This window comes from Homarus americanus, unplaced genomic scaffold, assembly GCF_018991925.1.
Source record: "Homarus americanus isolate GMGI-L3 unplaced genomic scaffold, GMGI_Hamer_2.0 scaffold31037, whole genome shotgun sequence".
Lineage (NCBI taxonomy): Eukaryota > Metazoa > Arthropoda > Malacostraca > Decapoda > Nephropidae > Homarus > Homarus americanus.
Genome location: NW_024722227.1, coordinates 9,109,767 through 9,125,678, shown reverse-complemented (window position 1 = coordinate 9,125,678; position 15,912 = coordinate 9,109,767). Strand labels below are relative to the sequence as shown.

General features: G+C 37.7%; 1 protein-coding gene across 2 annotated transcripts in view; it reads left to right on the top strand.

Moving 5' to 3' along the window:
- Positions 1–15,374, top strand: part of LOC121862368 (3-hydroxy-3-methylglutaryl-coenzyme A reductase-like) — a 129,256-nt gene extending 113,882 nt beyond the window's left edge. For both annotated transcript variants that reach the window (XM_042360617.1, XM_042360618.1), the window contains exons 16-17: positions 5,349–5,523; positions 14,485–15,374. In XM_042360617.1, coding sequence (XP_042216551.1) covers positions 5,349–5,523; positions 14,485–14,957 — 648 coding nt within the window. In that variant the 3' untranslated portion in view covers positions 14,958–15,374. The remainder of the gene's footprint in view (positions 1–5,348; positions 5,524–14,484) is intronic.
- Positions 15,375–15,912: the final 538 nt, after the last annotated feature.

Below are 15,912 nucleotides of genomic sequence, written 5' to 3'. Positions count from 1 at the left end.
GACACTGGCCAGTTGCTTCTGGTGTTATGGTACAGGGGTACCAAGTGACAGCACTAGGATCCCGCTTCCTCTATCAAGGAATAAACAATTAGAATTTTAATTGAAGAAAAAAAACATAAAGATAATGGGACCTAGCGAACCTAAATGGCCCTAGAGCGGGCACAGTCACGTATGCATCGCGTATTCTTATAGATTGTGTTGCCAGGCGTACGTTATCTAGTGAATTTAGTCAATATTGTACAGTAACAATGGACCTAAGTGGAAACCTGTATCGTACATGTACTAAATGATTACAGTACTAAAATTGTTATGTCTATTGCGAATATAGCTTTTTTAGACAGGTATTCAAATAAATTACTATCTTACAAGAATCCCTCCAATGTAAGTTATATTCACCCAGGTCGTTTGGGTGGCAAATTATGAGAAGAGCTGAGTCACTCTTAAGTAATGATAAATAAACACGCAGGCCTTCAGCGCCAACTGTCAAATTTTATCTCAAATAAATAAACAAACAAACAAATGCCAGACATTCTGTCCCCTCACCTGAGGTGACAGACCTGGGAACCCAATGACTACACTGGTGGATGAAGGCAATACATGATGGATAGACTACCAAGGCAAAATCCAGAAGACTGGGCTATCTGCAATCCATTGCAATTTGTCCTCTCCCAAATTGTTGCAACACATGCATCACTGGATCAGGAAAGGGGAGAGTCAAGATGAGTGGTTACAGCCTGTGCTCCCACCTCACCACCTAAATCAACTCGCACGCAGCCATCATCCAGCTCGTCATATTTCTCATCATCAAAACTCCAACACTGTATTGCTAAAAGTCCTATGGCGACGGACGAGTGGCGATGGGGACAGGCATGGATGACTGCCGGCAGTCTCCAGTCACAACTCTGCACATGGAGCGGCACAAATAAGATGGTAATTTATGCATTGGGATCTAGGCAGGAGTGCAATCTGGTCCTGTCTGTGGGACTGAGGAGCCCTTTCGAGGAGCCACTCTGCTCACCCTACATGGGGAGGGGGCTAGAAAAGGTGCTCTATACATAGCTTGCCTAAAGAACCAACCTGACTGGGCAACTGCACCAAGTAAGGTCATCCTAATGCAGTCGAAAACACAGTCAAAATCACAGATCCAAACAAAAACAAACCACACAACCTCTTATGGTCACTGCATGGAATGTCAGGACCCTTCTGGATACTGGCACAAATTAGCGTTCTGAAAGAAGAACCGCCCTTGTGGCAAAAGAGCTGGGTAGGTAAAACATCAACATAGCAGCCATTAGTAAGTCCTGACTCCTAGACAAGGGTCGACTCACAGAACGGGGGTCTGGCTATACCTTCTTCTGGAAGGTAAGCCTGCTGCGGAGAGAAACCGCATTTATGGAGTTGGCTTTGCCATCCGCCAATGCATCCTACACAGGCTAACTGAAATGCCTTTTTGGATCAACGAGCTCCTCATGGTGCTCCGAGTCCCACTGAATCACTCACTTCATGCTTTTTCATCAGTGCATATGCCCCAATACTGGATGCAGAGGATGACATCAAGGAGGCCTTTTACTCCAACCTTGACAGAGTGCTAACCTCTATCCCCAGAGAAGACATTGTTGTGCTCCTAGGTGATTTCAATGCTAGAGTTGGCAGAGATGCTGACATTTGGCAGAGAATCACAGGGAGAAATGGACTAGGCAATTGTAATCCCAATGGCCTACTCCTCAGTAAGTGTGCTGCACACAACCTCACTATCGCCAATATCTTGTTTAGGCAAGCCGACAAGTTCAAGGGTCCATGGTAACACCCACGATCCAAACACTAGCATCTCATTGTCAGAGAAAGAGATCGCCGAGATGTCCTCATCACCCAAGCCATGTGTGGCTCAGACTACTATGACACTGATCATCAGCTCATCAGAGCCAAGCTCTCGCTTCACATCCCTCCAAAATGGCAAAGGCAGCAAGCTTCCAGAAGAGGTTTTAACACCGAGTGCCTGGAGGATCCTGCGGTAGCATGTGCTTTCAGAAAGCTGATAAACAATTCGACTACAAACAACCCAAATCCCAGTGCCGAATGGGATATTCTTGCCACTGTCATGACAAAACCTCCAGAGACCCTCGGCCAGGTGGAAAGAATGCACCAGGACTGGTTTGATGAAAATGACCCAGAAATCTATGTACTTGTCGATGATAAACGTCCTGCTTTAACTGACTCTTCTGGATTATTGTTGTAAAGAAATGGAATTTCTAACTTAATTAGAACTGCATTTATGGACTCTGGTAGTTTAGACTCACGGAAAACATCTTCAGCACCCAGAAACATTCTGGGGAAGTGGGCTAGTGTCTGTGTGTGCAAGGCGTCTAGTTTAGACACCCAGAAACTTTTCCCAGTAACCGGAAAAGATTCCGTGGATAAGGAATTTTTCTGGGTTTGAGAAAGTTGTCTGGTTAGCTAGAAATCGCTCAACCCCGGAAGTGCTCTGCACCAATTGTTCTAGCTAATGGGGATATCACTTTTATATACAGTGGTCCCTCGGTTAACGAACACCTCGGTTAACGAATTACCTTCCAAAAGAATCTTCAATTCGGTTAACGAAAAAAAAAATTGATTAACGAAATCCTTACGAAAATCACGTTTTGTTTTGAACATCAGCTGATAAGCTGAGGGGGTACTCAGCAAATTCAGTAATCTCTTCTATGTTTACATTCATTTCCATTGGAGTAAATATCAAGAAAATTTTGCTCTTTATTATTTGTGCATTTTTTTATACAGTATTAAAATTATTGGTCATTCTAAAATTAGCCATCCAAGCTCTGTCTACATAAAGTTTTTCAACTATTTTTGGCTCATATATGTAACTTTATTCATTTATTAAAACTCATTTACATGCACACGCTGTCCTAAGGGCAAAGCTGAATTGTACATGTAATCAGAATAATGTACAAAATGATTACTAAAATTTTTGTCTAGTGCAAACTATGGCATGTTTACATTCAAATTAATCTTATAAGAATTCCAGCAATACAAATTAAATTCACCCCGGTTACTTCTATTAAATTTTATAAGCAAAAAACAAAAACTCAATCTAAAGGACATAAATTAACAATTAAATACTTCACACCACAGGCGCCAACTGTCAAACATGTCACTGTCACCCCTGCCTCCCTCCCTCCCTACCCCCCACCTTCCTGAGAAACGTTTGGGGAAAAGCACTAGGCTTACAGTTTTAATCATATATAATATCTCAGACTAAAGTTAGGAGAATATAATTTGCATTGCTGGAATCGTTGCAAGACAGCGAATAATTTGAATATAAACATCATATATTTTGCACAAAAGATAAAAATTTTGCTCTCTCTAATAAAATTCTTAAATTAGATCTAAAATTTGTATGTCTAATGCAAATTATAGCTTGTTTATATTCAAATTAATCACTATCTTATAAGAATTCAGCAATGTAAATTATATTCTGGCGGGTTATTTATACTATACAATTTTTTGAGCAACAACATTAAGTAAATTAAATACTTTACCAAACCTTCCCCCTAACTGTCAAAGTACAACTCAACTTCCGCCACCCCTTCCCACGCTCGCTGGCTCCCTCCCTCCATCCCACCTTCCCGAGAAATTGTTTGGGGAAAAGCACTAGGTTTACAGTTTTAATCATATATAGTGTCTCAAACTAAAGTTAGGAGAATATAATTTGTATTGCTGGAATCCCTGCAAGACAGCGAATGATTTTAATATAAACGTCATATATTTTGCACAAAAGATAAAATTTTGCTCTCTCTAATAAAATTCTTAAATAAGATCTAAAATTTGTATGTCTAATCCAAATTATAGCTTGTTTATATTTAAATTAATTGCTATCATATAAGAATTCCAGCAATGTAAATTATATTCTGCCCTGGTAATTTCTATGAATTTTATGAGCTAATAACAAACTCAAGTAAATAAACAAATTATACTTCACCAGACGCACTATCTGTCAATCAAAATACACCTCACCTGCCGCTCCCCCCCTCTTCCCTCGCTCGCTGCTTGCTCGCTCCCTCCCTCCCTCCCTCCCTCCCTCCCTCCCTACCCAGACAAAAGTTTTGTGTTTTCGTTAGGCTTTAAAGTGTTTATCTTATATAATATCTCAGACTAAAGTTAGGAGAATATAATTTGCATTGGTGGAATTGTTGCAAGACAGCGAATAATTTGAATATAAATGTCATATATTTTGCACAAGAGATAAAATTAATCACCTGTATCACATTACAGTAGTGATTTAAGAGTAAAAGTGTATATGTACGATATATATAGTGATTTAAGGGCGAATTAGGGGAATTTTAGGAGTTTCTGCATTTTTGGCTTTACTGTGTATATACTTTTCTGTGAGCTGGAACCAATTACCCAACATCCCATTGAAACAATGATTTCGGTTAACGAACGACCCTCTGGAACGAATTGAGTTCGTTAACCGAGGGACCACTGTATATAAACCTGCTCACTCATTTAGATAGTTGGTTGTGGATTGAAATAATCCATCAATAACAGGTTAAACTACAGCTCCATCATGTGGATGGAAATAATCCATCAATAACAGGTTAAAGTACAGCTCCATCATGTGGATGGAAATAATCCACCAATAACAAGTTAAAGTACAGCTCTACCAGTGTTTTTCAAGGGGTGGCCCAAAAGTTATAGGCAAAATTTCTGTACCGGGTACTTACATTTTTTAATATCTTAAGAAATGTTTACTTGTCGATATCCACATCTTTGGGATGTGACAAATGACTAATTAATTGAATATCATTACGTGAGTATAAAATGATAACAGAAAGATGTAGTCCAATTTGTTAATAAGTTATGGATCACTTTACTGTCTTCTCTTATTAGTTTCGAGTATTTATTTTATGCGTGGATAGGTGTTTATTCTCAGCAATTTATCTGTTTATTCCTTGTGGTTACTCTTTGCTTATGGTACTTGCTTCTTTTACTCTTACTGAGGTTCTTTTAGGGATGCCTTTTTAATTAGACTTCATATTCTGAGAGTGAAGTGTTGTGAAGTCTTGATGATGTAACACTTTTGATAAAAAATACTTCTTGCTTTACCTTTGTTGGTATTTGCTGGAATTTTCAAGATTTTTTTATTGATACAAAAACACGTAAATTAGTTTGAAATTCCCATATTTGGTGATGTGACTGCATCTGATGTGTAGTTAATGTTTATCAAAGCAAAAAGTTATGCATTTTTCAGGAAGATGATTAAATATCTATATCATGTCTCTACTGAGAGTAAGTCCAGGATGGCATCTTTGTCAGATGCAGTACATTATTTTGAAATTCCTCTCCTTTAGGATCCAGCTCAGGTAGTTGGGAGCAGCAACTGCATGACCCTGATGGAGGCTTGGGGTGAGAAAGGGGATGATCTTCACATATCAGTCACCATGCCTTCTCTGGAGGTGGGAACAGTAGGTGGAGGCACTGGACTTGCACCACAGTCTGCTTGTCTCACAATGCTTGGTGTCAAAGGTCAGTGTCATAGTTGCTTGAGGTTTTACATTCACTTTTGCAGTAAAGATTGAATCTGTTCTATATTATAGATTGTTGAAAGATCATTTAAGCTTGACTATAGATGTTAATAGCTTCTTAGAAGTACTGTATATTTGTTATTGTTGGTAATTTAAATTCTCCTTAATACTGTACACAGAGGGTCCTTGTTATATGTGGTACGGACATTCGTCATTTCACTTATACGTAGTGAACAAATATTGGTAGGAATTTTCATTATATAGTAGTACCCTGATTTGAACCCACATGGTACCGTGGAAAATGAAAACCGTGTAAAGTGAACAACAGAAGATATGGGATTAATTCCAATAGAGACTGGCCCGACCCCCAAACTCCACTTTTCGACACAATACCTATGTTGTAGTAAAAATAACATCTAAATTTTTTGATGGTATGCTCACACAATTAATATTTAGAGAAATACAGTCGCCAGGTTAATGTCCATTCAAATAATGGACTCAAATACCCCCCTCTCTTCCCAGCTCACTAGCCCTACCTCTCTGAGAAATGTTTGGGTGAAACCACTAGATTTGAACGTTTAGTAATTTTTTTTTTTTTTTTTTATTATTATTTATTGGGCACCCCCTTACATCCTTGTGTAAGGTGAAGCGCAGAAGCGTTTACAGCGCCCAACAGGGAAGCATGCTAAGTTCATGCTTGCCTTTATGTCTCACGAGTTAAGGGCGTAGAAGCCTGAAGAGTCGAGGGCGTAGAAGCCTGAAGAGTCGGTGGTTTTTTTTTGTCATGAAGTTATTGGAAGCTCCATCAACTTTCCCTGAATACGAATTCGCAATTTTCGATTTACACCAGGTACCTACTTTACTGCTAGGTGAACAGGGACTAATGGGGGCTAGGAAGTAAGTCCAAACAACTTCCACCGGCCCGGGAATCGAACCCGTGACATCTCGCTTGCGAGGCAAGAACGGTACCGCATCTACCACCGGTCCCCCATTGTTTAGTAATAAATAATACCTCAGACTAAAGTTAGGATAATATAATTGACATTTCTGGATTCCTTGCAGGTCAGGGATTATTTTGAATGTAAACTTCATATATTTTGCACAAAAGATAAAATATTTGCTTTGTGTAAACGAAATTATTACATTAGATCTAAAATTTGTATGTCTAATGCAAAATCCATGATGTTTATATTCAAAAAGATCATTATATTGTAAAAATTCCAGCAATGTAAATTATATTCTGGCAGGGTAATTTGTATGAATTTTATGAGCCAAAACAAATATCTTCAGGTAATAAAAAAAAAAATATTCTTCACGACACTGTCAATCAAAGTACCCCACCTTGCCTCCCCCCCTCCTCACACTCACGCCAGCTGGGTCAGTCGGTCCCAACTCTCCCCCCCCACCCCCCACCTTCCTTCCCTACCAGAGAAATGTTTGGGTGAAAAAACTAGATTTTAACTTTTAGTAATAAATAATACCTCAGACTAAAGTTAGGATAATATAATTGACATTTCTGGATTCCTTGCAGGTCAGGGAATATTTTGAATGTAAACTTCATATATTTTACACAAAAGATAAAATATTTGCTTTGTGTAAACCAAATTATTACATTAGATCTCAAATTTGTATGTCTAATGCAAAATCCATGATGTTTATATTCAAAATGATCATCATATTGTAAGAATTCCAGCAATGTAAATTATATTCTGGCAGGGTAATTTGTATGAATTTTATGAGCTAAATAAAAAAAGAATAAAAAAAAAAATTATACTTATATATGAGTACCGGTAGATGCACCGCGGAAAGTGAAAGTCCGGTTTGGGTTCTGGCGTTCTGGCAAGGTACCGCGTAAATGAGAAATCGTGGAAAGTGAAACCGTGTAAAGCTACACGCAGGGTAATACTGTATATCATTTCACATATACGTCATCTGCATCATCCTCTGTTTTATAATAAGTCTGTGTGTATCCAAATATGATGTATAAATAGTGTTAAAAACATATAATATAATGTAAAATTAACTATAATAAGTATTAAAAGTGCACTATAAGTGATAAGTATCTATCACACAAAACACTAAAGTCACCTCTCAGACGACTGCATGGGGGGGGGGGGGTACATTTTGACTTGTTTACAAAGAAATGTATATTCCCTTTATGTGTTTACCTTTATGGCAATTATTTCTTTTACCTGTATCATATATACAGTAGTACCCCGCTTAACGCGGTCAATTGAACCCACAGGGTACCGCGTTAAGTGAAAACCGCGTTAAGTGAACAACAGAACATATGGGATTAATTCCAATAGAGACTGGCCCGACCCCCAAACTCCACTTTTTGACGACACACAACTATGTTGTAGTAAAAATTTTATCTTAACTTTATGATGGTATGCACACACAATTAATAATTAAGAGAAATATCAATAATATTAGGTTTTTTAACACTTGCATTAGTAGAAAAGATGGCTGGGCACACGGGGATGGGGGGTTGGTTCCGAGGCAGAGGGCAGATTATTGGCCCTCACCTGTATCACTTGTATCAATTGTATCACTATCCACCACAGAGGCTTGCAGGGCCTCTTTGTCAAACCCCTCAAAGGCCATATAAGTCCATATCCTCACTATAATTATCACTATCACTGACTTGGGCCGGCTGTGGTGGGTGGCGGGTGAAGAACTTGGTAATGTTTTGATGACTGGGCGACCTTGTGCGCATCGTGCCCGCGCCGCTTCCCGCGTATATGATGAAAAATTCCGCGTTAAGTGAAATTTCAGCTCTGGCGAGGCACCGCGTATATGATAAAACGCGTTAAGTGAAACCGCGTTAGGCGGGGTAATACTGTACCTGTATGTGTGTGTGTGTAGACACACACACACACATGAAGCACATACAAATAAATAATGGGAAAATCCACCCACAAATAATCAGAAACAAATTATTAGAAATGTTGAGTACCCTCAAGTCTACTTCGTGCTCTAATAATAACAAAGCACGTAGTGGACTTGAGGGTAGACTTAACATTTTTAATAATTTTTTTCAGATTATTTGTGGGAGGATTTTCCCATTATTATTTATTTGTATGTGTTTTTTTTGTGTGTGTGTACACACACACACACACATATATACAATACAGGTAAAATAAATTACTGTCCCTAGAATGAATGGTTCCCTGTCCTGGCCACAAAAATGCCAGCAACTGTAAAACTACCCTTAGACATTCTTGGGTACATCCAGGGTGTCATCTGCGAAATAAAAATCTGCGAAATAAAAATCTGCGAATTATCCAGGCGTACTGTATTTCTAAATAACTTTATTCATAATTGTTTGGATTACCGTTCCTGATGAGAATTATATTAAGCTAAATTATATAAAGATAGAGTAAAGCCTCGAATAATGATGGTAATGTGTCCTCCAATATTGCAGTGTAAGGCGAAAGTTTATGAGGTAGTAGACAATGACGAAAATTACGATGTTATTTACTTAGACTTTAGCAAAGCATTTGACAGAGTACTGCATCAGAGGCTTCTGGGAAAAGTTAAGGCTCATGGTATCGAGGGGAAAGTTTTAAATTGGATAAAATCGTGGCGCACCGATAGAACTCAGAGGGTCAGCATAGATGGTTTTAAATCTGAGTGGGGCTGTGTAACTAGTGGGGCCCCCCAGGGATCAGTACTGGTCCCACTCTTGTTCATAATCTACATAAACGATCAGCAGTGACATAAGCAAGCTTGCGGATGACACCAAAATATGGCGGCAGATTAATTCAGCGCAGGATGCAAATTCACTACAGGAGGATTTAAATAAATTGCGGGAGTTGTCAGAAAAATGACAAATGATATTCAACACCAGCAAGTGCAGCGTACTTAATATTGAAAGATCAAATACTGTAAATGTATGCAGCCTTAACAACATCAACCTAGAGAAGTCGATTTGTGAAAGAGACTTAGGGGTACTCAGAAGCCAGGACCTTCGGCCTAGAAAACAGTGCGTTAATGTTCGAAATAAGGCCTTATTATAGAATGGATATCAATTCACTGGAGTCGGTGCAGCGAAGAATGACGAAAATGATTCCGGGACTTAGAAACCTTCCATATCAAGATAGATTAAAGAAACTAAACTTGCATTCCCTAGAAAGACGAAGAGTGCGGGGAGATGATAGAAGTACAGTACTGTACAGTATGCTGTACAATAATAAATAAAAAACAATAGAATACTGTATTTTAACTTACTTTGAGGTGACCAATAATTTTAATGTAAAATTGCAAAAATATTCAAGAGACCAACAAAATCGATGTTCACTCCACTTTAAACAAAGTTAAACTGAGAAGCGTTGTTGGGTGATTCAATCAGCTGATGGGCACACAAAAACTGTTCCCTGTACTGTCTATATTATCAATATTTCCTAAATTTCAGATTGACCAATAATTTTAATATAAAAAATGCAAAAATATTCAAGAGACCAACTTTCTTGATATTTACTTCATTGGAAACGAATGTAAACATAGAACCAATTAGTACTGTATTGGCAAACTAGCTGATCAGCTGATGCGCACAACAAAACGTCTTTGTCGTAAGGATTTCGTTAATCGAAGTTTTGTTCGTTATTCAAACTGAAAATCCTTATGGGACCTAATTCGTTAACCGAAATTTCATTAATCGAACCGCTCGTTAAACGAGGGACCACTGTACTGTATTTAAGTGGGTGAAAGGAATCAATAAAGGAGATATAGATAAAGTTCTTATAATATCCGAGCAGGATAGTACTCGTAGCAATGGATTTAAGTTGGATAAGTTTAGGTTTAGGAGGGAGATAGGAAGAAACTGGTTCACAAATAGGGTGGTAGACGAGTGGAACAAGCTTAGCAACTTTGTAGTAAGTGCTGTGATGTTGGAAAGTTTTAAAAGGAGACTAGATAGATTCATGGATGATAGAGAGTGGTAGTAACTCTCGACAGGAGCTGCCATGCACAGGCCAATCGGCCTATTTAAGACTTCTTATATATCGTGAATCATTAATTACCATTAAAGTAAATCAATAATAATGAGATGTGTGCCTTAGTGTGACTGCATAACTTTTGTGTGGCTTTTTACTCTCTTTTCCCTCCAAACAATAAAATTTACGAAAAATGCAAAGTATATTCTTTAAATAATGTTTATAAATGCACCTTGTATAATGTCAATCAATAATACAGGTTGATAATCCCTTATCCGAAATCCTTGGGGTCAGAGGCATTTTGGAATTTTTTGGTTTTCAGAATGTTTTTTTTTTTTTTTTTTAAAGCCTTGATAGAGTCCCACATATTCCGAGTTATCAAGGGTTTACTTTAAATAGTTCAAGCAAAATAGTCATACATACTTTTGATATACTTTAAGGAAATTCACTTGTTTTTTATTTAAAGTGTTAATAGACATAGGTAACACTCTAGATAAAAGTTTTTAGAGTCGCAAAGACTTTTGAAGGTTCCCGAGTCCTGACATACATGTCTACGAGGTCTGTCCAAAAAGAAACCAAACTTAAAAAAAAAAAAATTCTTGGGTTACTTACATATTAATCAGACTTGTCTCCTTCAAAGTACTCCCCTCCACTGTTGATGCACCGCTCCCAACGTTTTTTTTCCAGTTCTGGAACGTGTTTTGAGGGATGGTGTGCAGGTCTCATAGCGAATTTTCTTCTCTCTCTTCTATCGTCTGAAATCGGCGACCTTTCAGGGTGGATTTCAACTTTGGGGGAAAAAAAGTCCGCAGGGGACAAATCCAGAGAGTAGGGCGGCTGGGGGACGATAGTCGCCTCGTGCTTCGCCAAAAAAGTCACTGATAAGAAGCGACGTGTGAGCAGGTGCATTGTCATGGTGCAGCATCCAGGTCTTGTTTGTCCACGCCTCAGGCCTCTTCCTTCCCACTGCCTCCCTCAAATGCTTCAGGACCTCCAAGTAAAACTCTTTATTGACTGTCTGACCACGTGGAACAAACTCATGATGAACGACGCCCTTCCAATCAAAAAAGATGATCAACATCACCTCCACATTTGACCGACTGACGTCCAGATTTGGGATCGTCTTCGGTGGGTGTTCTTCCCCTTTTGAAACATTGATACCACACGTGACATTGTGTACGGCTCAAGCAATCCTCCCCATAAGCCTGTTGCAACATTTGAAAATTCTCCTTAAAAGTTTTTCCTAGTTTGAAACAATTTCACGCAAACACATTGCTCTTCAAGATGCTTCATTGTTCAACTTGCAACAAATCGCCAAGTGCACTAAGCACACTTTCACTCTAGCACGTGTAGCTCGATGACTAATTGACGTGGTGTGATGCGGCTAGTGTTAGACTAAAGGTCAAGGTCACCGCTACACAGTGCTCCTGTCGCGAGCACGCTGCGCCGGCTCATTGGCGCGCTATTTAAAAAGTTTGGTTTCTTTTTGGACAGACCTCATATATGGCATGGATGACCTTGTGTTGTGTGAGATAAAGTGGATGTGTACAGTATACAGTAGTACCCCACTTAACGCGGTCAATTGAACCCACAGGGTACCGTGTTAAGTGAACAACAGAACATATGGGATTAATTCCAATAGAGACTGGCCGGACCCCCAAACTCTACTTTTTCCGACACAATACCTATGTTCTAGTAAAAATAACATCTTAATTTTATGATGGTACATGCACACAATTAATACTTAAGAGAAATAGAGAAATACAGTCGCCAAGTTAATGTCCATTCAAATAATGGACTCAACTCCCTCCCCCTCTTCTCACACTACACTCGCTGGCTCTTCCCTCTCTGAGAAATTTTGGGGAAAACCACTAAATTTTAATAAATAATACCTCAAACTAAAGTTAGGATAATATAATTGACATTGCTGGATTCCTTGTAAGACCAGGAATATTTTGAATATAAATGTCATATATTTTGCACAAAAGATAACATATTTACTCAGAGTAAACATTACATCTAAAATTTGTATGTCTAATGCAAAATCTATGATGTTTATATTCAAAATGATCATCAAATTGTAAGAATTCCAGCAATGTAAATTATATTCTGACCGGGTAATTTGTATGAATTTTATGAGCTAAAACAAATATCTTCAGTTAATAAAAAAAAAAAAATATTCTTCACACGTAACAGATGGTCGGTCGGTCCCTCCCTACCAGATGTGTGGGAAAACCAGAATATTTACCTTTTTAGTAATAAATAATACCTCAAACTAAAGTTAGGATAATATAATTGACATTGCTGGATTCCTTGTAAGACCAGGAATATTTTGAATACAAATGTCATATATTTTGCACAAAAAATAACATATTTTCTCAAAGTAAACATTATATCTAAAATTTGTATGTCTAATGCAAAATCTATGATGTTTATATTCAAAATGATCATCATATTGTAAGAATTCCAGCAATGTAAATTATATTCTGGCCGGGTAATTTGTATGAATTTTATGAGCTAAAACAGGCAGGCAGGCAGGCAGGCGGGTGGCGCGTGGGGCGAATCTAAAAATAGCGTCTCGAGCCGGACACTCTGCGCGTATACGTGGAAAAAACCCGTGTTAAGTGAAAGTTCGGCTCTGGCGAGGCACCGCGTATACGTGAAATCGCGCTAAACGAAACCGCGTTAAGCGGGGTATTACTGTACTGTATATACTCGAGTACAGTTTGATTTTTAATTATAAAATTTTTATGAAAAGGGTAAGGGGTCAAACTGTATACACATAGAATTTTTGAGGGGTTAAAATTTATATATTTTCGGTAAACGATAGCTGCACATGGTTGTGGTAAGCTCCTTCATCCCGGGCTTACATACCTTACTCCTAGGTTCTTTCTTTATGTTGTTGCATGAGGAGCAGAACTTCATTTACTACATACGCTACTTTAAATCTACAAATAACTGATACAAATGAATATTTATAGATAATATCCCTTTCATTTGCAGCATTGTTGCCAACTCATCACTGTAGCCACATCTCACTATTAGTCGGAGCAGTAAGGTGTTATGGTTATTTTTCGACTCGTAATTTCGGGTAGATATATGTAACTTTCTTCATCTTTTTTACTCCGTTACGTGCACACCCCATCCTACATATTATATAATGTGGACAAAAAGAAGAAAAGAAATAAGGTAAAAATTATCAAGAGAATAAACATTACAGACACAATCATTCATACAGAATGTGCAAAAAAGAAAAAAATTACCATAGGTCAAAAACATAAAGGAATAAACATTTCTAATGTGTGTGGTACTTAATACATATAGCAGGGGAAGGGGAGGCGGCATGGAGGACCTTGGCTCACTGTTTTGTTATTCAGTGCTTTGTAACAAGATTGCCAAATTGCAATTACTGTATTATTATTTTTATTTATTCCTCACATTTATTGGTATAACTGTCATTACCTGTATACTCCAAATTACATTACCGGTAATTCTTATGGGGAAAAATTCCTCATTACAAAATATTTCACTTTAAGTTGTATTTTCTGGAACACATCCCCGACATATAATGAAGACCCTCTTTATTAGATTAGAGTATACTGTACAGTCAATCTCTGACTTATGACAGGGATGCGTTCCTCATCCCTAATCGTAAGTCTATATGTTTGTAAGACAGAAAAGTTTTAATTCCCTAGATTAGGTTAGGTTAAGTTATATGACAACCCTGCCCTTACAAAACAACAATAATATCCCATACATGACAAATAATGTAAAAAATTTAATTTTACTTAAAAAAATTTGCGATGAATATATTGGGATCCCGTTCGTAAGTGTGGAGTTTCGTAAGTTTGATGGTTGTACCTTGGAGACCACCTGTATCTTATAATTTTATACAATTGTACACTTATTTATCAAATTTCTAGCAAGGTGTCCCATTAATACAGTCAATACTTCTTACAGGAATATAAAGAACGTTATAGAACCAAGAAGAGGTATTAATTTAATTCATATTTTCTATTTTTCAGGTGCACACAAAGATAACCCAGGTGAAAATGCATGTCAGTTAGCCAAAATTGTGGCAGCAACAGTGTTGGCTGGAGAGTTGTCACTGATGTCTGCACTAGCTGCAGGACATCTAGTCAAGAGTCATTTGGCTCATAATAGGGTCAAGGGTGGAAGCAGTTCTTTATCCTCTTCAACTATGCCTACTACTATCTCCTCTGATACTAGTGGGACCTCAGGTATCACCACCACAACCCCTGCACCTGATGGTATATCATCCACTAAGTTCTGTGATGTCCAGCCTTCTGGGAAAGCTTCTGTTGGTGAAGTAAATTCAACTAATACATGTAAGCCACCAGCAGCTGTTGGTGATGCTAAAATTAATGCAATGCAAGGAGACACTGTAGTAAGTGACAAGGACAGTACCTCAAATATAGTTTTGTCACCATGTCAAGATCCAGCTAATATTTCAGTACCACATTCTAGAGATAGGTAGAAAGAAAAAACGATGGTTGCAATCAAGGGTAATCTGTGTTAGTTTTATAGTATTACTTTGAAGGTGCTGGCAGGGCTTCCTGCTCTTACGCTAACATAAAACAGTACACTGTAAAAAAAATACCCTTTATGTGAGTATGTGTCATTCCTGTATAGTTAAGTCATCCTTTCATTCTCATTTCGGGTTTAATTTTATTCAGCTTGGAGTGTTATAGCCAGTTTAATGTCATAATGCCCAGGGCTTGTGAGTGTTTGTGCATTGTCAGCATTGCTATGTATTCATTTATTTATTTATTTTAACCTTAAAATAAATTATAATTTTAGTGTACAAAAAAAATCATAGTTATTTTAGTATTTTTTTTATAGGGATATGAATGAATGGAATTATGCATATATTTTATGCAGTACAATTAAAATTACTGCACAAAAATCAAAGCATTTTGTGATCTTTTTAAAGAGTGTCCTTACTTACTATGATTTTACTAAATATTGGTTTAATGTGCTAATACAGTATACTGTACAGTATTTATTATAAATAATAATTTTTTAACTTCAGTCTGTTCACTTGCAATTTGCAACTGAGGCCTAGGGTCAGTTTGTAGCAGACACACATGCAAAGAGTCTCTACAGTTCTCTAGTATTCAATCTATCATATTTATATTTTGAAATTTTAAGGGATAATCATTTTTGTGTTGATCTTTGATAATTTTCACACATTGGGGAAACAAAAATTAGCATGTGAAATGCACTGGTCATAAAAATACCAAAAAGAGAACGAGAAAAGTATTCCAGCGACATCCTCCTTAACATTGACTGACATCACTTGGTGATGGGGAGTTTATGTCCCTGAACTTGTTCATCATGTTTGTGTACCCTTTACGATATTTTTATTTTTATGACCAGTGCATTTCACATGCTAATTTTTACTTCCCTAAGTGTGGAAATGATCAGAGATA